The sequence below is a fragment of the Ammospiza nelsoni genome, chromosome 14, assembly GCF_027579445.1.
Source record: "Ammospiza nelsoni isolate bAmmNel1 chromosome 14, bAmmNel1.pri, whole genome shotgun sequence".
NCBI lineage: Eukaryota > Metazoa > Chordata > Aves > Passeriformes > Passerellidae > Ammospiza > Ammospiza nelsoni.
The window spans coordinates 2426265-2453673 of record NC_080646.1 but is presented as its reverse complement, the minus strand read 5'-3'; the positions used below and the strand labels follow the sequence as shown (position 1 = coordinate 2453673).

At 47.2% G+C, this 27409-nt stretch overlaps 1 protein-coding gene across 1 annotated transcript; it reads right to left on the bottom strand.

Moving 5' to 3' along the window:
• Window positions 1-2922: 2922 nt before the first annotated feature.
• Window positions 2923-23725, bottom strand: DPP8 (dipeptidyl peptidase 8). Its single transcript, XM_059482171.1, has 19 exons — window positions 23467-23725; window positions 21845-21957; window positions 20782-20955; window positions 19710-19878; window positions 18411-18521; window positions 17945-18073; window positions 16479-16540; window positions 15327-15427; window positions 13830-14007; window positions 12470-12629; window positions 11637-11716; window positions 11096-11248; window positions 10453-10588; window positions 9550-9695; window positions 8922-9068; window positions 8369-8521; window positions 6796-6938; window positions 6015-6126; window positions 2923-5457 (listed from the first exon to the last, which is right to left on the bottom strand). Exons 1-19 carry the CDS (start codon window positions 23723-23725, stop codon window positions 5335-5337), a joined length of 2649 nt encoding a protein of 882 aa, XP_059338154.1. The 3' UTR covers window positions 2923-5334.
• Between the last annotated feature and the right edge of the window lie 3684 nt (window positions 23726-27409).

Genomic DNA, 27409 nt, shown 5'->3' with positions numbered 1-27409 from the left:
GCAAATTGTTCAAACTATTTTTGTTGGAAAAGCAAAAGGGCTTTTCTTCCAGCAGGAAGCAAACAGCATGGCTCCAAGAGCTGAGGGAGGGAATGCACTCCCGCCCCTGCACCACCACTCCTTCCTCCCACAGGTCCCTACCTTGCTGCTTTTGGGTCATCATTTCCTTGCTGCTGGTTTTCACCTTGGAGCAGTCTCTTGCTGTTTGCTTTTACAAGAGGAAATCCTGATTTTGGAAATGTGCAGCCACGTAGGGCCAGTCCAGTGGTGTGTGCCAGTGCTGAGGAACTCAACAGAACCAGCACTGGTTCTCCATAGGTCTGTTTGGCAGGAGCAGTCTGGAAAATTATTATCCTGAGAAAAGACTTGATGCTGGGGAGGAAAACACAGCCCTTTATTCCCAGCTGCCATTTGCAGTTTTGTTATTAATCCCATAAGATAACAGGAGGGTTAATTGTGCTCAGATTACAATTACAACAGGAAAGATTTTCCTGCTGTCCGCTCCCAGACCAGCACTAAACACTAAAAATATACCACGCCTTTAGCCTGAAAGAACTTTGCTAAATCTTCACTCCTTCCCCTCACACTTCAGAAGCTTTCACGGATGCACACTAAGGATTGCAAACTGGGAACCTTATATAGGAATGGGGCAGAGCACAAGCCAGTGCTTGCCCCCTCCTCCGGAACAGGGGGTGCTTCTCTGTGGGTGAAAAACCAGGAACGAATGAAAACATGAATTTTATCTGCCTTGAGCCACCCCCTGACCTTTTGGGATAGCACTACATGGAACTGGGGTGCCTGCAAAACCCATTCTGCTCAGAGACACAAACAGGAGGCTGAGCACAAGGTGACTGCACGAAGGGCCATCTCTTCTCCTGCACTGCTCATTCCAGTCACACAGGTTCCTCTGCCGGGGCACTGGGGCCACCTCCTCCCCGTGGCACTTGTCCCACCTCGGCGAGGCTGCGCCTGCAGTCCCCGGTGCGACAGCTCCGGCTGGTGGCTGCCGAGGGCTGTGACCAGCATTCACATGGAAACACAGGAGAGGGAACACGGCTGTGCCAAGGAAACGCCTGATCCTTCTGATGGTATCCATCTCACAAACCACAAGGGACAGGAACCATGGCAGATGCTTTTGTGGAACACCCGACGTGCATCAAACACACATCACTGCTGCTTTCCAAAGCACAACCAGGGCACAGATTTAATTACACACAACTCTCCTAAATCAAGGAGAGAGACAGCTGAAAATAGGGTGGAAAAAAACCCAACATTTAATTCAATTTATTTAGCAGCATCTTTATTGCAACAAAGGTTTTGTAATAAAACGCAGCAAAACTAATGTCTCCACTTTACATGATTAAAAGCCATGGAGCTCGGGAGGGGAGGGAGGGAGCCCAATAAACCCACTGGAGTGAGACATGCAATTCTGTTAACACAAACAGCAGGCACTTCATGTTCTCAAATTAAACACCTGAACTTCTACTGTGCAGAACAGCCAAGGAAAATCCGCAGGAAGAGCTCTCTGCCCCTTCCACAGGGGCACATGGAAAGTCTCTGTGGGGTTCTGGCACTCAAGGAAACAGGCAGCCCAAGGCAGGGCCCTCACCTGGCCAATGTTTCCCTTACTCAAACTCTGTCATTGCCTGGGCAGGGTTGGGTGTCACAGCAGCACCAGGACAGCCAGATACACAGACACATACAGCAGGAGCACAACCCACTTCTCCTGGCAGGGAATATGGGTTGGAACTTGGAGTGTGAGAATTCTCCATAATTTCCTACCCAGGTTCAGGCACAGGTTCTCCAGGGTTAAAGCATTACTACACTATCCCACTCAGAAAGTTTTTCCATAGCCTATTTCCAAATGCCACTAGTAAGTAGGGAATGCATTTTCCATTCTAATACAATGAAGTTAGTTATTTTCAAAGCTTTGCTTGGTGCTTTGAGCTCATTTTTCCATTGAATTTGTAAAAATTACGCAGTTCTGGGTAGATACTAATTTTACTGTGTTCTGAATAAAAAGAGATCATTGAGAACAAAAGGAGGTGGGGGTGAAACCCAACAGCTTTGCACATCCCACACTAACAAGGCATCACTGGAAGCTGCACTAAAATGGGGTGAAAGAACGTGCTTTCACCAGGAACAAACACAACCAAACCCAAGCACCTCAAAAGACAGGAAACTGCCTGCACCAACACGCCACAGCTTCAGCATCTCAGCACTCAGATCCCCATATTTCATATATGTTCTTAAACATATGAAAACATTCATCTCAAAGACACCTGTGACACTAAATATCCACCATGCAAGGAAGGCTCAGTCCTGCTTCTGCTCAGAGCAGGGCAGACACAGAGCCTCTGGAAGGCAGAGGGGCCTCCACAGGGACACAGCAACCTCTGCTTTGGGAGCCACAGCAAAGGCTCCTCCTCACAGCTTTTTGCTCCACAACCTCCCTTGCATTTGCTCCCCCAGGATCTCATCAGTTCTGCTTAAAACTCACGTTAACCAAGAGATTTTTTAACATGCAGGAAGTGATGAAGTACAATCCCAAATACCAAACAGATTGGAAACCTCAGTGACATTCCCATCTCCAGGACTGTACGGTACAGCCTTGTCCTGCTCCTAGGCCAGGCCAACACTTCCCGATATGAGGTGCAGGAATACCACTCCCCCCAAAAATAAGGATGCAAAGTCCCTCAGCACTAACACCTTCCTACCTCTGCAGTCTCGATACAACGGGGCCTTTCTCCACTGGGAATTTAGCTGGAATCAGACTTCATCTAAGGCACCTCTTTTGCAAGAACTACAAAACTCTGGTGATAAATCCTTCCAGCACTTCCACAGGATAAGAGAGCACGGGGTCTTAAAGTGCTTAACTACAGTAAAAAGAAAAGAAAATGGTAGGAAAGAAAGAATCCATAATTTATGTTGCAAAACAGAGCAGTTACAGTATATTGTACTTTAATAGCTTTTTGATGTATATATTTAAACATTGGAAGGATGCATTATTAAAAATTCTATGTCAGCACTTATAATCACATCCTGCCTCAAATCCAAATCCAGCCCAGTTTACTCACGCAATGTTTAGTTCTTCAGTCCCCCAAAAAAGCACTGTTTGATGAAGGCCGTTTTTGTTCTGTTTTTTAAACAAAAGGATCAATTTCATCTTAAAAATAATATACATTTACATTCAAGGGTAATCACCTCTAGAAAAAGAACAAAAAGATCCCAAAAAAGCAAGTTAATTTAATATTGAACAAAATATAAACAACCTTGGAAAAGGTGAATACTATCCATGGGTAATTTTATACATATATGTATATATGAACAGATATAGATATATGTATATATAATACAGCATAAACACGTTGGGAACACAATGGAATTCCAGAGGAACAGCTTATTTTTGTCTTTACCCACTGTTGTGTTGCACCTGTGCTCCTCTCTCTCGGTGCTGACTGTAACACTCCTCAGGGACGCTGCCCTTGCTTCAGCCACAATGAACCGCTAAGAGAAGACATCAAGAGAAGACATTCCTGGAGCTGGGCTCCTTCTCTGCCTCCTTTCCCAAAATCAACCCGTTATTGACTTGCTAATGGTGGTTTAAATCTGAAAACCAGCAAGCAGCCGAACCAAGGCTCCCCACTGCAAAGGAAGCTCCCTGCAGCCTGTTGTCTTTGGCTCCTTTGTGCATCCCAAAAACCAGATCCTGTTCTCACACACGGTTTTTACAGCCGTGCAACCGCCCCAGCTCCCCTCGGTTTAACTGAAAACCATGCAGTTTGATCCGATACAGCCAGACTCTGCTAAAGCCCAGAGTTCTGGGATCAAGTACAAAATCCAGGAAAGTACAAGGTTACAACATGTGGAGTTCTAAGAGCGTAAAGACCGATTCCAGATTTTCAGCAGATGAAAAGAAAATCACGCTCTGCTTCTCTCTAGGACCAAAACAGAAAGAAAAGGAAGTTCTTGGGTTTCTAAGAAAACCATTAAAACTTATCAGAGTCTCAGAGGCAAGTCCCAAAGGGAGAATTTTCTGGATTAAAGAAAAAAATTTTCTATGGATTTCTAGCCTAAATTACCTGTTGCCAGTTAAAAGTGCCTTCACACTCTTATGCTTTTCAGCCAAGCCTGCTGCTTAGTTAAAACCTCAGTAGCAAAAACACAACTGGGACTGCAATTCCTTGAGGGTTACCTGAAGCTGTACAGAAAAGGGTTCTCAAAGACAGCATCATCATCATCATGCACAGTAGTGCTAGAAAGGACCCAGGAACAGGGGACTGGACAGGGCATGAGCCTGGGAAATAGCCCCTCATACATGAGGAAGGTCAACAGAACAGCTCATATTGCCTCACATGTAAGGTCTCCCCACACATACTCTGCAGACCCTGGAATAAGAGTATTGAATTTCTACATTGTAACAGGATGCATACATATCATGCTGATGTAAGGGTGAGGAAGGAGTATTGCAAACCCAGCTCCAGAGTGAACATCAGGGAAACATCTCAACAGGATGCACTTTGAAGCTTGTTTGAAAGTTTACAGTTTCTGATTTTTAGCTTAAGTTAGTTTGCACCTCAGAATAAAAGATTGTTATGCCCATATCACAGTAAAGTATCAATTCACTTCTCCACTGAAATCAAGTACAATCAGGATAGGTTCTCAAGCTGCTGGAAGAAAAGAGAATTATTTATCCTACGGGAGAAGGAATCAAAGAACCTGGCATCAACTGATCTAAATCCAAACTTTAAATATGTTAAGAGGCAGCTTAAAAGTCTTTCTTCTTAAAAAACACTTAACATCTAGACAGGGGATATGTCCAACTTGTGACCACCTTCTAAGGAGTGAGACACATCCCTTTTCACAAAGCATAAAAGCTATATGATAGCATTTAAAATTAATAAAAGTTGTAACCATTCAGGTAAATTCTTGCTGTGTAGTGAGTAGATCATCCAGTATAATGTAATAAGATACCAAGGAACACACTGTAAAAATACATCAATTATGCCATAATTCTTCTAAAAAGTGAAGATCTGGTGCTATAGAAGTACGTTATTTTCAGTTTCAGCTCGTCCCCCAAGAGAACACCCATGGTACTGTATTATACCACAGACATTGGATTTTATTTACAGCTTAAACCTAAAGTTTAATAACTAAAGTTATTAGATCAGCGTACTTTAATTTCCCGTATGGCACCAAATTGACTTTTAAAAAAGTGTCTGTGAGGGTGTGTATGTGTGGCAGGCACCAGAAAGCAACGTTCCATTCTACTCTCTCTAGCTTGCTACACCTCCCTGTCCGGAGAGCAGCTGTGGAGCAGAGCTCTGAGGTCAGTCACATGGCCTTCATGGCAGCAATGCGAGAGCCCAGGTTCTCCTGCAGGTAATAGAGCAGGTGCAGCTCATAGTGCTCGCCCGACTCAGGCACCCTGATGCTGTGTCTCTCCTGAGGGTAGATCTGAAATGAAAAATAAAGTCATGAACATCCACGCCAGTTGAAGGTGCCAATGTCTAAATCAGTCCCAGAGCCACACTGCACATGTCCATGGAATGTCCCTGCAATAACTCTGCACCTGAACTGACACACCTCATCCTCCACTGTCTGAATTCAGGAGAACCCACTGGAATCCAGCTGTGCTGGAGGGGATCAGCCTGGCTGAGCAGAGGCAGCTCCTGGCCAGAGCACATTCCCACTTCTGCAGTGTGGTGTTGGATCCCTGGCCTCCACCTGCACTGAGCCACCAGGGTTTAATTAAATGCAGAACCCTTCATGAACACTGCTGCTCTGCCTTCCAGGTGCAGATCTCCTCAGGAACAGCCTTAACTGCCTATTTGCCCATTTTTTCTTTTTGTTAACTCATAAAATATTAACATTAAAAAAAATGCTTGGCTCAAATGCTACAATTTTACTCCTAGAATTCCAAGGTGTCCAGCACAGCCACGGTACAAGTTCCAATTCTGGACTCCTCCAAGACACACACATTATTACCTTTACCACCCTGGTTCTGGCCTTACCTGTAGGTCATAGGGTTTCCCAGCTCTCACCAAAAAGCTGAGCAAAATACTGGTGTGTGCAAAGTGAACGTTCTCATCTAAGAATCCATGTAGCAGCAGCAAGCGGTTTGGTCTGGGAAAGCAAGAGACAAACAGTTCTAGACATCATCCCACTCATTTCACAGTCCACACACACCCCTACAAAAACACTCCCCAGAAAAGAGTATTTGCATTGAAAGCAGTAATTTCACAGTTGTAAACTGCTCTGGATAGACACGTTTCTCAAACCTGCTCCTTCCTCCTCTGAAAGTTCTTCCTGCACATGCATATTACAGACAGACATTTAATCTGAATAGCTTATTTATTTCTCAGCAATGCTTCCTAGCTTGGACAATATGAGGCCTTAAACCTTGCTGATTTCAACTCTTCCGCAAGAAAGCCCATGGCCCCATCGTGCTCTGCTGAGACAGCCTCAGAACATAGAAAAACATCCCAATTAACTAATTTTTGCTTAGCTTAATGTAGCTCTAAAGTGCTAATCAAACTTAAGATATGTTTTTCATTTCTTTAGACATAAAATATAGTATAAAAAGGCTTACAGCAAATGGTCTGTAATTATGCAAAAGTTCATTTGAGTATTAAGTTTAGTAGTGTTGGGTATTGGTTTCTTTATTTTTTTAAATATTATTTAATGTGAGCATTTGTGATTAGAGAAATACCAAGAACAGGGAGAAAAAATGTGTCTATGGGGCTTGAACTTTCCTGGTAGGAAAAAGAAGACAAGAGCCAGAAGGAAACTCACTCAGAAGGAAACTTCTCAGCCTGCATGGCCACGGATCCCAGGTAGTAGCCCTGCTCGTTGTGCTCTGGGTGGCCCATGTAGCGCTCCGTGTAGCCCGTGTCGTAGAAAATCCACAGCGTGACGGGGGCTCCAGCTATGGCCACCTGCCAGTGCCACAGAGAGGGGAATGTCAGCACTGCCCCCTGAGCTGGGCATGGCCCCCTGAGCTGGGCATGGCAGCACTGCCCCCTGAGCTGGGCATGGCCCCCTGAGCTGGGCATGGCAGCACTGCCCCCTCAGCTGGGCATGGCAGCACTGCCCCCTCAGCTGGTAATGTCAGCACTGCCCCCTGAGCTGGGAATGACAGCACTGCCCCCTGAGCTGGGCATGGCAGCACTGCCCCCTCAGCTGGGCATGGCAGCACTGCCCCCTGAGCTGGGCATGGCAGCACTGCCCCCTCAGCTGGTAATGTCAGCACTGCCCCCTGACCTGCCCACGTCCTTCCCTTCCACGGCTCCATCCCACTGTAACTGTGGAAGGAGCAAAGCAATCCTGCTGTCCCTGCCCAGCTCACACACAGCACAGCTCAGCTACCATCCATGTGTGCTGAGAACCAGGAAGAGCCTACAGGTAAACTGGAAGCAACTCTAAGCATATCCCCTGCAAGGGATGCTGAGGGAAGTGCATTCTGTGAGGTTTTGTGGGTTTGGGTCCATTTGCATGTCTAACAGAAACATGCATAAACTACCCTAGGATTCCACAAACTACCCTGCATGGCTACCACCAGCTTGCAGAGAGGCTTATGGAAAAAAATACCCAGAAAAAAAAAACACTGCAAAACCAGCTAAAACGCTTTTGCAAGGCAGGTGTAAAGGTAAAAATACAACAATTGTTAAAGGATTGAGACAAGTAATTATTAAATGTCCCAGAAATATTAAGGTTGGACTTAAAGAAAGCAAGAGTAGCCACAAAGAACAAAACACATCTCAAGGGCTGTTGTAGTTGTTCAATAACCAGCTCTTCCTACACCGCTACCCAAAAGGCAGTCTGGCTGTTATAGTTGTCAAAAGTCAGGCAGGCACAAGAACCTCTCTCCAGTACCTCTCCCCTCCCCAGGCTGTCCTCCTGGCTGCTTCAGAACACACTGCTATGCAGCAGCATGGGCAATTTGATCTGGAAATAGATCAGTCTGCAAAGGAACTACTCTCTCAGGGCCAAACAGAGGATGAGAAGGAGGTGTTGTTTTTCACCAGGATAATTTCCCTTACCTGGTTCACAACACAAAGAGCTCAGCTGGCACAAAGTGGGCAGCAGTTGACACTACCCAAGGTACCTTCAGCACAGATAAGCTGAGAGGTACAGGAGCACAGCTAAGTCATTGCAAGCTCAGCAGTGCAACAGTTGCTAGAAAAGCAACTTCCCTCTGAAGTCACCCAAACAGAAGAGTGTTGAATGAAACAGCCATTGCACTGTGTCTTAGCTTGTCTAGAGCAAACTCCAAGGTTTTTGTGCTGTCACCACCCATGGAAGTCACACTATTAAAAGAAAAATTCTGTCTGCACCACCAGAGTAAGTACTCAATGCATGAACATACCCTGAAGATATCTGACCTCTGTGTTAAAGCCATTAGGGAGAGGTAGCCTCCATAGGACCAGCCGTGGATGCCCACACGCTCCAAGTCGATGAAGTCGTACTGTGATGCCAAATACTGCAGCCCTTCCACCTGGTCATCGATTTCTATCTGTCCCTGGCAGGGCAGAGACAAAGTTCTGCTAGTTACAGGCAAAAGTTACATTCTCAGGATTGCCCAAGGTAACCACATTCAGAGCTTTGGTACTCAGGAGTGATCCATGCTCAGAATACAACTGCCCTGCTTCATGTGAGCTGCAAATTGTATCTGTGAGGAGACACAGCCTCATTATGAACCACCCTCTCTTAGGATGCAGCTGGTTCACAACCTCAAACCATGACATTTTATCTTTCCCACATCAAGCATCTTTCCTCCCTCAACTCTCACCTATACACACTTCCTGTCCCCAGACCCCAGGAGTGTCACACAGGCAGTGCTGGGCTCCTTCAGCACTGGTAACACTGGCACTCAAACCCATCTCTGGCTGAGAACAGAGCCAGACTCAGAGCCCACTTACCATTTTGTACTTAAAGGCTCCTTCAAACTTCAGCCCTCGGTGGCAGGAGCCCCTGTTGTCAATGACAACGACAACATAGCCTAAAGAGGCCAAGGTGTTCAGTCGGAAGTACTTGATTCCTTTAAACCGGTTGTTCACCAGCTGTACCTGGAATACAAGAGCAGCACAGAAGCCAGAGGTCACCTCTTAATCAAATTTCAGGTTTTATTTATATTTACCTTCCTTTAAATGCTTTTAACAATTTTATAATGCAATGTTTTCAAGATCCCTACTGCAGGATTCCCTCTCTCTGCTATGCAATAAACTCCTCTCCCAGTAAAACAAGCCATTCTGCGTCACAGCTATGAAGAGCTCAGCTGAGGTCCAGTGAGACAGAACTGGGAACAAGGACTACCTAAATCCCTTTTGTCCCAGTTCCAGCTCTGCTACTCCATACCTGTCCTCAGACAAGTGGCAGTGCCTGGATGCATGACCTGGGAACAATGAATCCTTACAGCACCTTTGGCCAAGCACCCACTCACCAAACAGGCAAAATGTCACCTGCTGCCCTCAGGACAGAGCAGGAAGTGTTCCTCAGGAGAGCAGTGGAGTGATCCCTGCCAGCCCGTCCCACTGCTCACCAACTCACCTGAGGGCCTCCATAGATGAAGAGCACTGTGGGGTACTTCTTCCCAGGCTGCAGGTTGTGGGGTTTGTACATCATTCCATACAGTGTGAACCCCGTGGAGCTCTCAAAGGAGAACACTTCAGGGGGAATGTAATCGGGGAGAGGACCTACCATGGGAGGGAACAGAGAGCCTGGTTGTAACAGGAATGGATGAGTAACACAGCTCTGCTGCACCACTGTCCTCTCACCAGTCTCACTGCAATCCCAGGGGAGCTCTCCCACACTTTCCAGTGGGTGTAGCTGGATCCAGGCAGAGATTGGCAATGCCCCAGCCCCAGGTGAGCTCTCTGAGCCCTATCACATTGCCATCCCTGCTCTCCTGTGAATGACAGTAACTCTTCTCCCCTGACACAGCCATTACAGATGTCCCATCCCTTCCTAATCCCACTTAGGACTCCCTACATTAACACATGGAAAGCACAGGACATGGAGTATGCCTCAGGTAAGGAGAAATGAAAGGCAACAGAGACCCAGTGGAAGATTACAGCCCAAGAGCTGTCTCATGAAGACACAAGTAGGCAGCAGCACACACTATTTAAGAAGTGCACCTCCCTCCCCAGGAACACACTCTTTAGCAGGCACATCACACAGAGCAAGTGAGTGCACTTAAATCCCTCCCTGAACTAAAACTGGCAGGAGAAAATTGGTAATTTCCACTCTAAATTCCTTCATGGTCTGTTTATATCCATTTGTTGCTGAGCTGAAAATGTCCCTTCTGTACTTCACAGAACTCCTCATAAAAGCCTGAGTTTCAGAGACAAGGCTGGTCAGCCACAACAGCAAATCTCAAGCAAGCATACACTGGGATATCTTTCATCCTGTGATCCTGCTTGTCCTTTTCCTGTTCCTCACTCATGCCATTACCTGCTGAATCTAAAATGGTAGCCCAGAATTCCTTAGTCCTATGAGCTGCATCATCTTCTGATCCTGTCAGCCGGTACAGTGACACACAGTGGGGGTTCTTCTGATTACTGTACTTGCTGATGAACATGTCACAGTCCTGGAGAGAAAAAGAACACACCTTGGACTCCTCAGTGCACAGCCACAAGCAAGTGATCATTTATTTTGCATTTAGATCTTTCAGAAGATGCTTAAGGGCCAAATTAAACCAGAAATCTGAGCACTTTTGCCTCTGAGACACTACAGTCCAAACCCAAAGATACACCTGAAAATCAAAGAGTGGCATGAGGAGCTTGTCACACACCTTCTTCTGGGCCATGGATGGATTCCTGGAACTCCAGCCAATGCTGCTCAGGCTCATCTCCTCTGGTGATTGCTCTCTAGTCCACTGCAGGCAGGGAGTCAGGCTCAAAGAGTTTCAAACAATTCATCCCAGCTCCTTTTGCCTGAAGTGAGCTGGAGAGCAATGGAACCGGGAGGCCAACTCTGGTTTCCAGGGTGGTTTTACACACTGACTGTACAACGTACAGGAGGGCACAACCCTAAAATCTGCTTTTATTATGTATCACCACTGCCCTGTCTGCTGAGCCCAGGCAGGCACAGGTACCTGGCTGACACAGCAGGCGTGCGAGTACCCGCGCTCCGTCAGGCGCTTCACCTCCCCGGGGTTCTCGTAGTTAACAACGTACAGGTGATGCTCCAGAGGTGAATCTTTCGTGCCTTGAAAGTACACCAGCTTTTTGGCTTCATCCACATAGATCTGCCAGGAACAAAACAAACAGCACATCCCTCAATATCCAGTTCTACCACCTCAAAGTCTCCCCCAGTCCCTCCTGCCCCACTTCCATAATGCTGAGTTGGAGCCCAGCAATCTGCAAGGGATAAACCAAAATACTGTTCTCACTGTCTGCAACTCTGACAGTTTGATTCAAATGCTCAAAGAATTCATCCAGCTCAGAGCTAGAAGAGCAGTGGTTTGGGGACCATTCCCTCCCTCCTTGTGCAAGTTCACAAGTTACACAAAACAGAAGTACTGTGTATTTTGGCTAAAACCACACTGGATTAATAGATTTATGCTGATCCCTCCAAGGAACCATCTCCCTGCAGTGTGTGTGGCAGGATATCCATGAAGCAAGAGCAAGACTTACGTTGGATCCATGTCTGCCAAGCACTTCCCATTCCCCACTGGTAATTGCTATCTCCTCTTTGATGAGGCACTTAAAGTCACCTGCAAATAGCCAATGTACAGAGATTTTTATTACTAAAAATATTTTGTCACTTGCATAGAAATATACTGAATAATAGGCAGGCAAAGGAAATATGAGTTGTTAAAAATGGAGAATTTTGCAAGAACCCTGCTTTAATAAGATGATTTTATTTCCCTTAGAATGAGGGAGGTTTAGCAAGGAAAAGAAGTCAGATGCATTTAGAGAAATCGAATCAGCCCAAGATATAATGCTATATGGGAAAAAGACCTGCAACAGTTGCATGAAACTAGGACCTCTAGTAAAATTAAGTGTATTTTTTGTGCATACAGAGGTCAGTAGGTGCCTTCAACACATACTAAGTAAATTAAGTATCACAGCATGAAACTGTGAATTTAAGAACACATGCTGTGGAAAAAACCACTCTGGGAGCTTTGCACACAGCAATTTCCTGCATCTGAGCAAGACCAAGTTCCAGCAGTGAAGAGGAAAAGCCAACTATGTCTCACAGTATCACAGGGAGCTTGTTTCCCATCTGGTTTTTGGAAACTTTTCCTTCTAGTCCATAAGGAAGGATCAGGGTTAAAACTAAGGCATGCTGAAAACAGAATAATCCCTGTACAATTTCCAGAGGAATCACTGTGCACTGAAGTGCTTTCCTGGACAATAGCAGAAGTTTCCAATAAGACCCTAATTCCTGCCAGCTGGAAGGACATTTATTTCCTCACAGGTCAGCAACAAATGCCCAATTAAAGCCCCAGAACAATTGCCCTTACTCGGAGCAGGGAGGCTCCCACAGGACCGTTTGTACTTGCTCTCCTTCAGAACCGACGTCACCTTGTACAGGTGCCGGAAGCCCGTCTTGCACTCGGAGGCAAAGATGAACTCTATCTCATCTTCGTGGCTTTGAGGGAACACATGGAAGATATCGTGGATCTGAGGAGACAGAGCAGTGGGTTATTGTTGTCAGCAGGACTCTGCAGTCACACAAAATATGTTCCTCCTGCTGCTCAACACAGACCACGCAGTCCAGGCTAAATGGATGCAGCACTGTTCCTTACTGGGAGAACCAGTCACACGTGGGGCCAGGGGGGGTCTGCAGCCAGTGCCACATCCCTGCAGCTCCAACCTTCTGCCAGTCTAACTCTATATCCTGGTCACCAAACTGATTCAGTTTTTCTGCACCTGCCCTTCTAGCTTAGACACAGAGGCGGGTCCAGCTCTGCAGACCTCTGTCCTGTGCTGCCTGCAAGTGAAGGATTATTCAAAGAATGATGAGCTGACATCATCTTCCCACTCATCAACATGCCAGCTCTTGCTGCAAGGGACAATCTCTGGAGGACTTGGGAGCATTTTTCTTCACAGTATGAGCTGCCAGTCAAGAACCATTTCAGACAGTAAAAATAATGGAGAAAGGGAAATTCACTGCACCATCCTGAAACCAAACAGTAAGGAGAGAATGTGGTATCTAAGAGAGCAGTATAGTGACCATTCACTGGAAGGCTTTGTGCAAATGCTCTCTGAAAGATGCAACCATGTGTCAGTGATTGAGGCTCCCAGGCACGCCTCCAACGGGATGTCACTGCAGAGACAGCATCTTTCTGTGCAGCAGTGTGAGGAGAGGCACAGTTTACAGCAGTGACCAGGCACACCCATGACTGCTCTCAGCACAGGCCCTGCAGCTCACCTCCCAGAACATCACACCCTTCATCTGTTCCACTAGACCAGATGTAGTTCAGGAGGGGTTCAGTGCCTGTTAGCTGACTCTCAGGACTGTTCACCCAGTGCCATCTTGATCCATGTTTGTTGCCTGGAGAATATTTCATCTGGTGGCACTGCTGGTGCTAACAATTGGCACCAAGAAACTGGAGAGTGCCAGTGACACTGGGGAAGGGGCTACCTGGGAACACCCAGAGCCCTGGGCTCTGCTCCAGGCTCTGAGTACTGCATCAACTCAAGCACAGCAGGTCTGTTTTCACCTCCCTAATCTGTTCTCTGCATCCTGTTTTCTACAGCAGGAAGCATTGAATATGCACAGAACTTGCAAGATGGGATCAATCCCCTTGGCAGCACAGTAACATCAACAGTGCTCAAATGCTACAAACTGTCAGAGAAAGCTGAAATTCAAATTCTTACATTTATCCAGATGTCTGTCGTTTCTTCATAAATAATGAAAGGTGTAACAGAATCTGGTACAGCATCAATAAGTTTCTGTCTTTCCATTGCATCATCTTCTGTGGGGATGAATAATGCAGGAGGGATCAGGACTATCTGAAGCCGAGTTTGGGAGCGATCCAGCAGGATGGACCAGATGCTGTTGAGGACACAGATATTAGAGAAAATAACATGCAACCATGAGTATGGCACAGGTCTGAAAATCCCAGAGACACTCAGTAGCACTAGGTGTTTTGAGGGAGTCAAGAATATTCAATTGCAGATTAAGTCACGTGCAAAATTTCACCCACATAAACAAATCTCTTCCATAATACAAGAACCTATTTAATTTCATTTTAATATTGCATAAGCACTGCAAGTTCAAAAGTTTAACTCATGCTATTCTCCCCGATTTGAATTGTGCTTCAAGGGAGAAAGAGAAAAGAAAAATCAGAGGGAATAATGAAGCAGAAAAAAATTTCAATTGAAATTTCAAGGTCCTTGTGAGAATACTATTGTTGGATCTACACCTGGCAGAGAATAACACCGGCACCCAAAGGGACTAGCAGCAGCCCCTGCCATATTCTGATGGCTTTATATGTAGCTCCAACAATAATTCTGCAAAAAGCAGGATAATACAGCAAATGTGTCCCTGGATTTTCTTTCAGATTTGGATGGGAAAGAAATTAAAAAGGTGAAAGCCATCCTTAGATTCAAAACCTGGAGGAGTGCACTTCTCTAAAACCATGGAAACATCTGGGTTGGAAAAGACCCTTAAGATCATCGAGTCCAACCATTCCTCCAGCACTGCCAAGCCCACCACTAACCATGTCCCCAAGTGCCACATCTACACAGCTTTAAAGTCCCTCCAGGGATGGTGATTCCACCACTGTCCTGGGCAGCCTGCGCCAGGGCTGGACAACCCTTTCAGTGAAATATCCTTTTGGAGAAGCTTCTGGTGAGTTAGAAACACTGTACTACATCATCTACAGGGTTAAAATGACATGCAAATGTAAGTAGCACTTACAGCAGGTTTTCTGATCAGTAAGTCTGGTCAGCAAGGATGGTCCAGTGGTTAGGGCGCTAGCCTAGGGCCTGGGGGACCTGGGCTCATTTCTCTCCTCAGCCACAGACTTCCTGCGTGACCATGGCAAGGCACTTAACCTCTCTGGGCTTCAGTTCCCCATCTGTAAAATGGGGATAATAGCACTGCACTCTCTCTCACAGGGATGCTGAGAGGACACACACACCAAAGGCTGCGAGTGCCCAAACCCAAAGCAGTAGGGCCAGGGAGCAGAGAAAGACACAAGGAGGGCTCTGGTTTGGCTTTTGGAAAAATGGTCCCCTTTGCACAAACAAGTTGGTAGCAATGTAAAAGTGAAAGCAGGCTTAAGCTGGAAGAAGACAGAGAGCACTACAATCTGCTTCTGACTGTATGACCCCAAACCCTCTGAGCAGAGACAGGATTAACATACGCACTATTTTCCTTCTGGCGTCCACCCAGCTCTAGCAATGTACTCTACTCCTTCAAAGAGGATCTCGAAGGGCTGAACTAGCTCTTTATCCACAACATCTGCAATCTGTTGACAAAGCAGCAATTCAGTGACACTGAGATGAACCCCCACAACCAGTTTTTCATGCACGACAAGAGCCTGGACACAGAAGACTTTCTCTGTGCAGCTCATGCAATTTAGATTGGTCAGCCTTTGCACCACAGGGGACTGAACCCCGTCTGGAGCCAGACCCCAGCACAGCAGGAGAGCTGCACACTGCCAGGACAGCCAGGGCTGGGACCAGAGAAATCTGGATGCTGCTCACAAACCCATCATTCATCTCTCACAACTCATTTGAATTCTCAGATCCCCTCTGTAAAGGGGAGGTGATTTGTACCGAGCTCTTTTGTAGGATTTGCATGGATAGATGCTGAACATGCTGCATGACACCCAGTTATCAATGTGGTTCTAATCCATGAAATGCAGCGCTGCAGTCTGTCCCTGCTGGGCTTGGGAACAAGTCCCAGTGGTACCCAAAGGGTCCTGAAGGGTTTCCCTGCCTGTACTGGCTGACACCAGCATCACTATCCCAGCAGGTGACTGCTGATGGCTGAAGTAGCTCAAGAGTTGGGAGAATTCCAGTAATTTATGGCTGCTAATGTATCTGTTTGATAAGATTAATTTCCCATCTGTCCAAAGATCTTGGACAGGTCTGTGCTGTGGAAATTTCTGCATCTGTTTAAAACATCCCAGGGCAAAAGCAAAGTTCAATCTCTTCCCATATGTTCATGCTTTTGTAAGGTGACATACTGTATTTGCGATCCAACTTTCCCAATACCTGCAGCCAATCAAGAGACAAATCACATAAGAAGGTCTAACCAGCCAGACCTACAACACTCTGCTCTGCAGCTGAGCTTACACACCAGAGGTAGCGAAGAAAAGCACAGCCTTGAGAAATACTGCTGCACACTGAGTATCTGCACATGAGATGAGCCAAGGGCACTGCCCCCAGAGAAGCCAGGAAGCCATCACAACCAGGAAAGTTCCTCTGTATTGAACTGGAAAATGAATTTTACAAAAAAAGAGTAAAATCACAGCAATTAAATGTATTTGGCAAACAAATAGAACATAGACTTACTCTGCCTTCTGCATTGATTGTCACTTCAGAGATCTTGAAAGTGACCTTTGGATTTGCTGTACCTATAAAAACAGATGTTAAGTCAGGCATCAATTGTTTGCTGTGTATTATTGTGGTGTTATTCATACAGAACTGGAAAAGGCAAACAGCAGAATGCTCTTGGATCAAATAGCCTGCATGTCTGAGAGACAGCACAGAACCAGGCAGGGAAAAAAGAAACTGCAAATGTGGGGAGATCCAGAGGATGTAATCCTGCAAACAGATCAAGAGTCACACTACTGTCCCAGTGAGTCCTCTCTCCCACAGTCGGTGGATGCATTTCCAGGGTGGATGTAAATGCTCAGGAGTGACTGGGATAGCAGAGCAAGCTTTGGTTCACTGTTTGGCTGCTATTCCAAGGTGGTACATAGAAAGTGATCCAGTCCTAAAGAGCATCTGTGAAAACTAAACACCTAAAAACCTACTGCCATCACCAGTGCCATTATGACAATAAAGCTACATATTGTTTGAGGCATTTGGGCTTTTGTTACCTTGTTTTCTTTGCATTATATAGAGCCATGGCAAAATACTCTCAGAAATCTGAGCATTCACAAACACCAAAAAACCACAAAGTGTCACCTCTTGCTTCCCAGCCTCACACTGAGCCTTCCTCTATCCTTGATACAAGCAGTAAATCAGGAAAAGCTTTTCCAGTGAATTGGGGAATTGACAAGATATGACTGAATTCTGCAGCTTGAGAACATCAGCCAATTACGAAGATTTCAGGAGCGAGGAAAGAGAGCAAACTACTGTAACCTGAGCAATGTGTCCTGCTGTGACAGCGGGACATCTCAAAAGGGTTGAACTGTTCAAACATGCCCCGCATCTGACAGTGAATCAGCCCTCAGCAGGTCTGCTTAAATCCCACTTCCCTGCTTCCAGTGGCACTCCACTTCAAGCCTGCCCTCAGCCCTTCACTGCTGAAGCCTCTGGACCACCCACCTGTGTGCAAATGTGACCTCAGGTGGTTTTCCTGGCAGGCTGCACCAGGATAGGTTTGCCGTTCAAAGTCCAAGAGCAGTCCTGGAGATCAGAGTCCTCCAGAACTTGAACTGCCAGGGCATTGCCAGCAACTAAACAGAAACCCTCCCAAAACCCCAAAAGGCTGTAATTCTGGAGCTGTTGCCCCAGAAACACAGGGCTGTAATGACAATCAACTCCTCAACAACTCAGGTCATCCAGGATCCCAGAGAGTGGCTCAAACAGTGACAATGAGAGAGGGTTCCTGCCAACTCCTGACACCCAGAGCCCTCAGTATCAGCACAGTCACCAGTGACTCACCCAGCCTCCAGAGCAGCTTCCCCAAACACATTTGTACCACCTAGACACCAATTCAAAGACTACTCAACACTTCTCTCCTCTAGGCTTGTAGAGTCACTGCTGTCAAGCACATGGAATAAAACAGGGGTGTAAGTTCAGGGTCTCACCAGTTTTGGGATACCGGAAGGAATCTGTTCTTCTTGTCTCCAGCATGGGTGATGTGACATGGATAATTTCTACCTCTGACTCATCGTTTTCTTCATAAAGAATTTGAAGAACTTTACCCCCATCCAGTGCTGTAAATGAATTAACATTACAGAATTACAGAACAGAATTATCAGTTATTGCAGGCATCAATACTCTCTCAGGAGCCTGAGCTGATTGGAAGGATGAAGAAAAACCCAATAAAGCCTGTGACTCATGTTTCATTAAGCAAAACACTGAGACTCCTACAATTCCCACCACTGTTGTGAGAAGGGAGCCTCTCCCCCCAGTGCTCACAAAGCCCCTGTAACCTGCCCACTGATATAGACAGCTCCAAAGGAGACAATTTATGAATTGCATAAAGGTAAGAGCAAGAGAGAGCTCTGCACTGGACAGGGCCTGTCAGACACCCTGGATCCCCACACTTACTGGGCTGTGCCTTTGGGCACCACCAGTAGCCAGTGTATCTGTCAAACTCCTCCTGCAGCACAAAAGTAGCCACGCCAGCAGATTTTGGATCCTCCTCAACATTGGCCAGTTCTAAAAAAAGACACAAAGAATTAGTTCATGATGTGCTGCAGAACCAAACCAGTTCTGCATTATCCCAAACACAGCCCAAGTTCACCCCCAGGGAACAAGTACATGATAATAAATCTGACTTCTCAGCAGATTTGTTTTCTGCTTCCAGCCTTCTCTGTTCATGTATTTAGGGAGGATTTAATCCTCTCTGACATGGCAGCTTCTTTTCGGAAAGGAAAGATATTCTCTCTTCTTACTTCTACCTAATCAGGCTCTCAATTAGGCAAGGAAAGAAAATGTTCTCTCTACCTGAGTTCAGTGAATTGGAACTACAACTTAAGAAAATCAAAACCTCAAACCTTTCTGAAGGACTGAAACTGAAGACACAAACATTCAGAAAAGTGAAAGCATCAGTATTTCGTTCACTGTACGAACCAAAATTAACAGACTTACATAACATCTCAACAGGATGACATATCCATAGGGCTTCAATATTTTTCCTGTTACCCTGGAGGTAACTTAGCAGCACTCCATAAATAATTATCATCTGAGAAGGAGTCATTGCTACAGTTTATTTTTACTGTACTTACATAATATTTTAATATTTAGCATTTAAATAGTCTAAAGCATTATTATGAAGTGTTGGAAATTTCAATTTACTAAAATTTAAATTATATAGTTTAAATACAAAATTAAATTGATTTTAAAAGTGTTTTATCCACAATTTCCCATTTTCTTTCTTCCAGGATAAATGCCTAAAACACAGTTGAAGAGGGTAAGAAGTGAGAACCTAAGTTATTGAGTATGAGGGGCAAGCAGAAGCCCCAGTGCTATTCAGAAACTGCCTAAATTGTTTCTAAAAGTCTCTGCAGCCTGATTTCACTGACAGAAACTTTCCTCCAGCTCTATTCCACCCACAGCTCCTCCACACAAAAAAGGCTGTTCCAGTGAAAAGCAATGTGCTGTGTTTCAGGAGAAGAGCCCTTCCATATGCATCCAACAAACAACTCATTCTGCCAGATTGCACAGTGCAGGGAAAAGAATCATCCCACAATATCTGCACTACAGGAAGTCTATAAATGTGATAAACAAGGTGGAAAACAGTGGCCATTGCCCCCATTTCAGAAGAACCTTTAGTGCCATTGCTCAATGCAGTCTAGCAAGAACAAGTGCAGAGGAGGTAGAGGGATTTAATTGAAGATGCATTACCATTGTGCACAAACGTCAGCCTCCTTTCTTCCCTGGATTCTATATTAGATATCCAGATATCATTGCAATGGATAAATGCAATCCAATTTGGATCAGCTGGACAAAGCTTGGGATCCATCCGGATATTTGGACAACTGGTCTCTACCAGAATGGGTCTTAAAGGCTGTTGCTATTTGGAATGAAAAAGAAAAAGAAACACAGTAAGATATGATAACACAGGAACACACCACTGAGTAACCTGGATTTCAGAAGACCACAGCAGTGGGGACACTGACTTCTAATACATGTTTAGAGAGAAATCTATCCGCTTTACACACAGAAAAATACTGTGCAGATATTTTATAGGGAAAATTGTGCCTCTGCCATGGTCCCACCAGGCCTCTTTCCCCAGAGCTGAGGATCAGCCCCAAAACAGAGGGGAGCTTGTGTAGAGAAGCCTGGCACTCTCTTAAAAACAGCACCCTAAGAGAGGGCGGCAGAACATGCAACCTTGTCCTCTAAAAGCAACTCAAGATACAGTAAATTACCCCTGACAACAGGGTTAGACAAACACCAGGCTATAATAATAATAATAATAATAATAATAATAATAATAATAATAATAATAATAATAATAATAATAATAATAATAATAATAATAATAATAATAATTTCAGCTTTGAAGGCCAGCTTCAGCAGAGTGAAGGCTGCTTGTTCTGCAAGTTGTACAGTCAAATGGTGTAAAAATGGTGTAATACATTCAGCACTGACCACAGAACAGTGACCTGGAAACTGCAGCCCAGGGACAAAAGTTGTCTCTGATGCGACATCTGACTCCATGAAAGGGCACAGAGCCTTTTGTTGCTTTTTATGGACACTGCTAGTCATGAAAAATCAAACAATCCGGTGTCATGCCCTGCTGCCACAATTTTACCACTTCTTATAGCCCTGCATTTGAGTATCTACTACCATGGACACACACCCCTGTGGATAACCCTGTTTCCAGGGTTATCAAGGTCACTTCCTGTGCCAGGGCAAAAACTGCTGCTGATCTGCTCTTTGCTCTCACTCCAAGCCAAAGGAGGAAACTCACGGTGAATCCATGGGGGCCTCCATCTTTGACATGATAAATCCCACTCCCTGCCTGGAACAGGAAGGTGCCGCTCTCTCTGTGGTAATCATAGGAGGCAATCCCAACGGTGCCGATCCGCTTCCTCTCCCGCAGCAACTCCTCTTCCCGGGAATACATCCCATAGTCCAGGATGGCCTGAAAACAGGCAGAGAAGCCCAATCAACACCTCTGCTCTGCAAGCCTTACCCTGCTTCCAGGAGCAGATGGCTGAGCAGACATCCTCCTCCTCCAGAATCCTGCTGCCAGCTGGGAGCCCACTCCTGCTTTGCCTCTGCCATCAGCACTCGTAGCTGTAGGCCACGATCAGATCCCACACAAATATAAACTGACAGCCACTCCTACCATAGCAAGGCCAGCATTATTCCCAGTACTGCTTGGTATAAGAAAGCTCAGACTGAGGGTCTGTTATTTCTAGAATGAGCAGGAGAGGCTCTGCTCACTTTCACAAACATGCAGAGACTGGTCTGGTGGGAGGAGAGCACAGCCGGAGTTTCATGTCTGGCTGACAGCCCCGGGAAATAACACGGGGAAAAATCCACCTCATTCCATGTGGGGTTTGTCCCACCTCCTCCAGCCTGCCGCGGTGCATGGGATGGGATGGTGCAGGCTTGCTATGCGCAGCAGGGAAAAGGGAATCCACATCCCAGTGAGTGGGAAAGGGATCCTCTGCTCCAGCATGAGTCACGGAGCCACTGACTGATCCTTGGGGGAATCATCACTTCTCCTGCAAGACAGCAGGGAAGTGATTGGAGGCTCCAGGCTCCTTCAGCAATCCCCAGGATCTCACAGCACAGGACTTGATGCAAATTAGCACCTGTCATCTCTGCCAGCAAAGGAATCATCCAGCACACAGAGGGGATGGAACTCTAACCACTGAGGAGAAAACTGTGCTTCATTTTGGGATGGCTGCACGCCTTGCATGTACAAGGAGAATCTTTAGATTTCTAAGACAATAAACTTCAAATTTTCACTATGAAAACCCCAAATCCCACATGCTTGAAGCAAGAAAGAAATCAGGACCCACCGGAAAAAGATCCAGAAGAGGCTTCCAGGAAAGCAGCAAGACAGCAGCTTTGTTTATGGTTTTGGGAATTTCAGAGTAGAAGAGCGTGTTCTCTCTGTTCTCCCCAGACATTGCTATTGTGAAAATGAGATGAAAAAAAAGTATATTAGCTTTCTGTTAATAACCCAAACACTCTCAAAGGATGCCCAGGAACAGTTTCCCAGGCCCTTCCTACCAGCAGAAGTACTGATGGTCTCTGCACTGCAGCCTCACTCTGGGAATTCCCTGCTTCACAAAAGTGCAAGTCACAGAGCACAGAAGGCAGGGAACAATGACACCCAGGCTTACCCCATGCTGCTCAAAGCACTCTGTGCTTCTTACTGCCCTTTTACTCCATAAGCTTTATAAATCAAGGAGGGCTTTTGTGCCAATCCCTCTGTCTGGGATACACAGACTGTGACCTTTAGGGAGGCATCCCTGTCCTGCTCTTCTCCCTCAGTGATATTCAGATTTCTGAAGGCTCCTGCCCAGACACATGAGGATCAGCCCAGAGAGAGCCAGGAGTATTCCAAGGGAAGGCCAAGCCAGGAAGTGGCACTTGGGAAAGCAGAGCTCATCCTAGGGGAATCAACTTCAACCCACGCATGATGTGCTTGAACTCAGCATTATCCAAGGATTATGACCCCCATCTTGTGAAAAAAAAAAAAAAAAAAAGAGAAGCAATTTTTTGACTATGTCACTGCACAGCACATGCAAAGACTCTGTGAATCACAAACCTGAGCTTAAGCAAGCAGCCTAAGTGGCAAGCACTGGGGCTAGAAAATGGCTTTGACTCTTAGTCCTCTGCTTCAGCCATTGCTTCTCTCTCTAATCCAGGTTTTCATGGATTTATGTTCAGCTACTGCAGGTCCTGACAAAAGCATTCCCCCACCACAAGGCCTGCTCCAAAACACCACTCAGAGGGTTGCTCACAGTACCACTTATGGTGCCAAATCACTTCTATCAAGTGAACATTAATTAGTGAAACAATGCACAAGTGAGGCACTGAATCCAAGAACAAACTACATGAAGTTTTTTATTATTAAGACCAAAAATGTTGAGAAAAGTATTTACTCTTTAAGCTGCCCCTGACCTATGCTGCTATTTATTCCCCACTGGATTCCTGGAAAACCTGCTCCATCGGTAGCTGAGGCACAAAGGACTTTCAAAATTACACTTAAAATCTCTGCTTTGGAAGAAAGCTTTGAAGGAGAACAAGGCTCCACCCAACAGCTGTAATAAGAGAAAAGAGATAAACCTTTCTGCAAAGGCTTCTTTATCTCTGAAAGGAGATAAAGCTCCTGCACAGCTTTTGGAGAGAGTATGACTTGGAGTGACAGAAAAGGGACTGAACAGGCTTCCAGCCTGGGAACATGCCCCAAAGGACACTTCCCAGCTCTTTTCCAGGCCTAATGGGTCACCTCCAATCATGCCACTCCCACAGGAGATGAACTCACAAGTTTTAATGAGCTATTACAATCACAATCATGACTTCTGACCAGCAAGTGTGGCATGGAATCCCTTTAGATTTAACTGCCAGGAACAGCTGTCAGGAACAGTCAATCCCAGAGAGCCCTGCAGTGACACTGCCACAGCCAGCTCACCCAGATAGTAGATCCTATCGGAATGCGGTCCTTCGGGGTCATTTTTTTTCACAAAGGTGAAGTCATGAGGGGCTTTTGCCATCATGTATCCATGATACTTCCGTGTGTCTGTGAGCAGTTTCCGAAGCTGGCTCCAGGAATGCCTCTCTACATAGAAAGGTTCCAGTTTTGGCTGCTCCTCCCTCGGGACCTGCTCCTCATGACCTGCAGTCTCAAAGATTTCCAGGCCCGGCTGTTCAGTTTCCATGGCTGCTGCCATGTTGCATGTTTCTGGAAAAAACAGAGCAGCAGAGCTTCAGCTCCAGCAAACCCTCGCTGCACACTCCCAAAATGCTCCCCATGGCAGAAATGCTTTAAGAAAACCATCCTTTCACATGGGGAATAAAACCCACAGCACAAGGAAGAGAACTAGGAAATATTTTTCTGCTCTGGAAAATAGGCTGGCACCACCCAGCCTTTCAGAAGGGACCAAAGACTTCATGGAGCCACAGATTTATTGTTGTGTTTCCCGTGCCCACACATACCAACCACTCATGTTAGGTCACAAAGTGGATAAATTCTTCCCCTTTAAGCTCCCACCTGCTTCTTTCCCTCCAAGACCTCCACAAATCACCTCACTGCACTGATACCAGAGGAGGGGATCATTAGGAGAGCAGCAAGAGCTGGGACACACAACTGCTCAGAAGAAATAACACTGGTGGCTGATCTGGAACCATCAGGCCACACAACAGGCTTAGGCAGCTTGTCCTTATTCCCATTATTCTCCCATAACTTCTTGGGTTTGTTTGTATCTCCTTTCAGACTAAGTTCAGAAGGGTCTAGCAGAGATCACCACTATTACATTGTCCCAGTTACAAATACCAGAAGGGGACACAGAGAAAAAAGCATTTCCCAAACAGATTTATCTGCAACACAAGCCTTATCTGCCCAACAGGCTGTTAATTCAGCACATATCTCTTCCTACAGGGCTTTACAAAGTGTATCTGAGCTGAAATTGTCAGCCCAGACGTCTGGCAAGAGGAAACCAAGTCCTCCCACTGTAAATCCCAGAGCTGAGGGCAGCTCCAAAAGGATCCGAGCTATGAACTCCTGTCACATAGTTCATTCCTGGAGAGCCCAAGGTGCAGGGTTGTCAATCCTCAAAGGCAGGGAGGGGGTGTCTATATATAGCCTGGAAAGACTGCACAAGTGTTGTGTACGCTGCTGGGGCAGAGCATGCTGGCCTGAGAAAACACTAACACAGCCTAAATAAAGCATTTCCCTCGAGCAAACAGGCACTGAGGACTGCTGGAGCTCAAGGCACAGGCTTGGGCAGCTGGCAGAGCTTTCTGCTGGACTGGCTCCTCCATGGCTCTCCAGAGCAGCTGAGACATCTCCCCAAAGGAGTGAAAAAGATGTGATCTGCACCTTGACACAAACCCATCTTAACACAAATAGCTTAGTTTCACCTTTGGCAACATAATCAAAACAAACACTGGTTTTTCTTCTGCTCACACTATTTACAGCACAAAAATCCAGAACAAAAGAGCCCTGTCCAAATGGAAGAAGGATCCAAGGCAGGCACTGAGCAGTGCTGTGCTCGAGACAGCGTCAGGAGCTGACAATGAACCTTCAAACCTGAATTGCAAATCTCGTTTCATCTGAAGAATTCCAACAAAGAACCTCCTTTCCCCACCTACCCCCAGATGCTGCTATTTCTTAACCCGACCTACATCTCGCAGGAAAAGGGATAGAAACCGAAGAGCAGTAGACGTTAACGAGCCAATGGCAGTGGGAACGGCCACCAGGCACGGGAATGTCAGCCCGGGGGATGCCCCCGGGGGTTCCTCCATGGCCGGGGCAGGTCCCGGGGGGCCGCGGGCACACCGCGGGGGTCCCTCCACGGCAGGGGACAGATCCGGGGGGACCCTGCACAGCCCACAAAGGACCTCGGGGCGTCCCTCCACGGCCAGGGGCAGATCCCGGTGGGCCCTCCCCGGCCAGGAGCACATCCCGGGGGAACCTGCACGGCCAGGGGCAGATCCCGGGGGAGCCTCCACGGCCAGGAGCACATCCCGAGGTGCCCCCAAGGCCGAGGACAGATCCCGGCATGGAGGCGGGCAGAACCCGGGGATCCTTCCACGGCAGGGGCGGCGGCCGGGTGCGGAAGGGGGGCCACCCCGGGTCAAGCCGCCTCCTCTCGCCCTCCTCAGGAGTCCCAAGGCCCCCAGGGGTCCTCCCCGGAGCGGAGCCCCCTACCCGGCCCCCGAGGTTCCCCCAGTACTCACGGAGCTCCGCGGCGGCGCTGCTGCCGAGCCGCCCCGCCGGGCCGCTGCTGCCGCTTCCGCTTCCAGGAGCGGCCACGGGCACCGCGCCGCACCGGGCACGGCGCCGCCTCCCGGCCCGGAGGAACAAGGGCGGGGATGCGACATCCCCCGGGGCGCGGGGACCGGGACATGGGACACGGGGACCTTTGCCCAGGGACTGGGACACACGCACTACACCATGCACGACAGGCAGGTCATGCAACCCCCCAGTGCACAGGGACACACTGCAGTTTCAAAAACCGCGGTTTTGTCCTGCCCAAAAAATGCTGCCACGTCCACACTGATATGCTTCCCACAGGGGAAAGAAATTCCCAGCTGTAATAAGGAGTGTTAAACACCGGGTACATCCAGGCTCCAGTGCAGTGAACCCCCAAGACACACTCAGGCTCCAGCAATGTGACCCCCCCAAAACAACTGCAGGATCCAGAGCAGTGAGCCCCCACCCAATGGTTCTACCCCCAAATTTCCCTTTGCAAAGGACAGTCCCCTTTTTTTTTCCAAAGGAAAATGTTTTTTGAATCCCCATAAACCAGAAAAAATAACTTTCTGCAGGTGCTCCCTCCTAAATTCACGTGCAGGCGGAAGCTTGGGGTAACACTGGGAGCTGAGGGCTGATTTTCCCCACATGTTGCCCCAAAGGGTCTGTGGGGTTTGTGTTCCCAAATAAAGCCCCTGGGACCATTGCTACAGCTCACCCCACCTTCTGTGGTAGCTTCACAGCACCAGGGGCTGGCAGAGGGTGGAATCCTCCGTGCAGGGCCAGGGTGGGCCAGGGACCTGCATTCTCCACAGCAGAGATTCACACGGAAACCCTGAGGCGGGGAGAGGCCATGGCAGGATGGGGCTGAAGGAGAATGGATTTGCTCTTGGAATGAGGATGGCTGTGGGTGAGGGGCCCTTGTGTGAGCTGCTAAGGAGGGAGTGGTGGGCTTTTTGAAAATAACAAGGAAATGCTGTCTTTTTTTAGCCTTATTATGATAGAATGGTCGAATTATGTGAGTTGGAAGGGACCTTAAAGCTCAGCCAGTTCCAGCCATAGGCAGGGCCGCCAAAATCAGGTTGCTCCAAGCCTCATCCAACCTGGCCTTTAACACTTCCAGGGATGAGGCAGCCACAGCTTCTTTGAACAGCCTGTGCCAGTGCTGGGCCAGCCGAAAGTTCTGGGGCACAAAATAATGACAGTGTAAGAGCTGAAACAGGTTGCACGGCTGCAGGATTGCTATTTGCTAAATTCTTATCAGTCTCTCCTGTCATGGCTGGGATGGAGTCACTCTCTTCTACCAGGCAACACGCTACAGGACAAGGGAAATACGCTTAAGTTGTGCCAGGAGAGGTTTAGTTTGGATATCAGTGAAAATTTCTTCACAGAAAGCGCTGTTGAACAGCCTGTGGCACAGGCTACCCGGGACAACAGTGGAGTCCCCATCCTGAAGGGATTTCAAAGCCGCGTAAATGCGAGCATGGCTACCGGTGGCCTCGGCAGTGCTGGGGAACGGTCAGACCGGATCCGGGAGGGTTTTGCCAGCCCAGCAGACGCTGTGGCTCAGTGACTCCCACCGAGAAGGGCCCGGAACCCCTGAGGGCTCCCGGCCATGGCGGCCCCGCCCGCCCCCCGCGGCGCGCGCAGGCGCGGGGCC

Coding starts and splice junctions, on each gene's coding strand:
- DPP8 (XM_059482171.1), bottom strand. CDS start 23,725: ATGGCAGCAGCCATGGAAACTGAACAGCCGGGCCTGGAAATCTTTGAG. Junction 19,879..20,781: donor GAGGCCCCCATGGATTCACC/GTGAGTTTCCTC, acceptor CATTCCAAATAG/CAACAGCCTTTAAGACCCAT. Junction 14,008..15,326: donor TGGACGCCAGAAGGAAAATA/GTGCGTATGTTA, acceptor TGTCCTCAACAG/CATCTGGTCCATCCTGCTGG.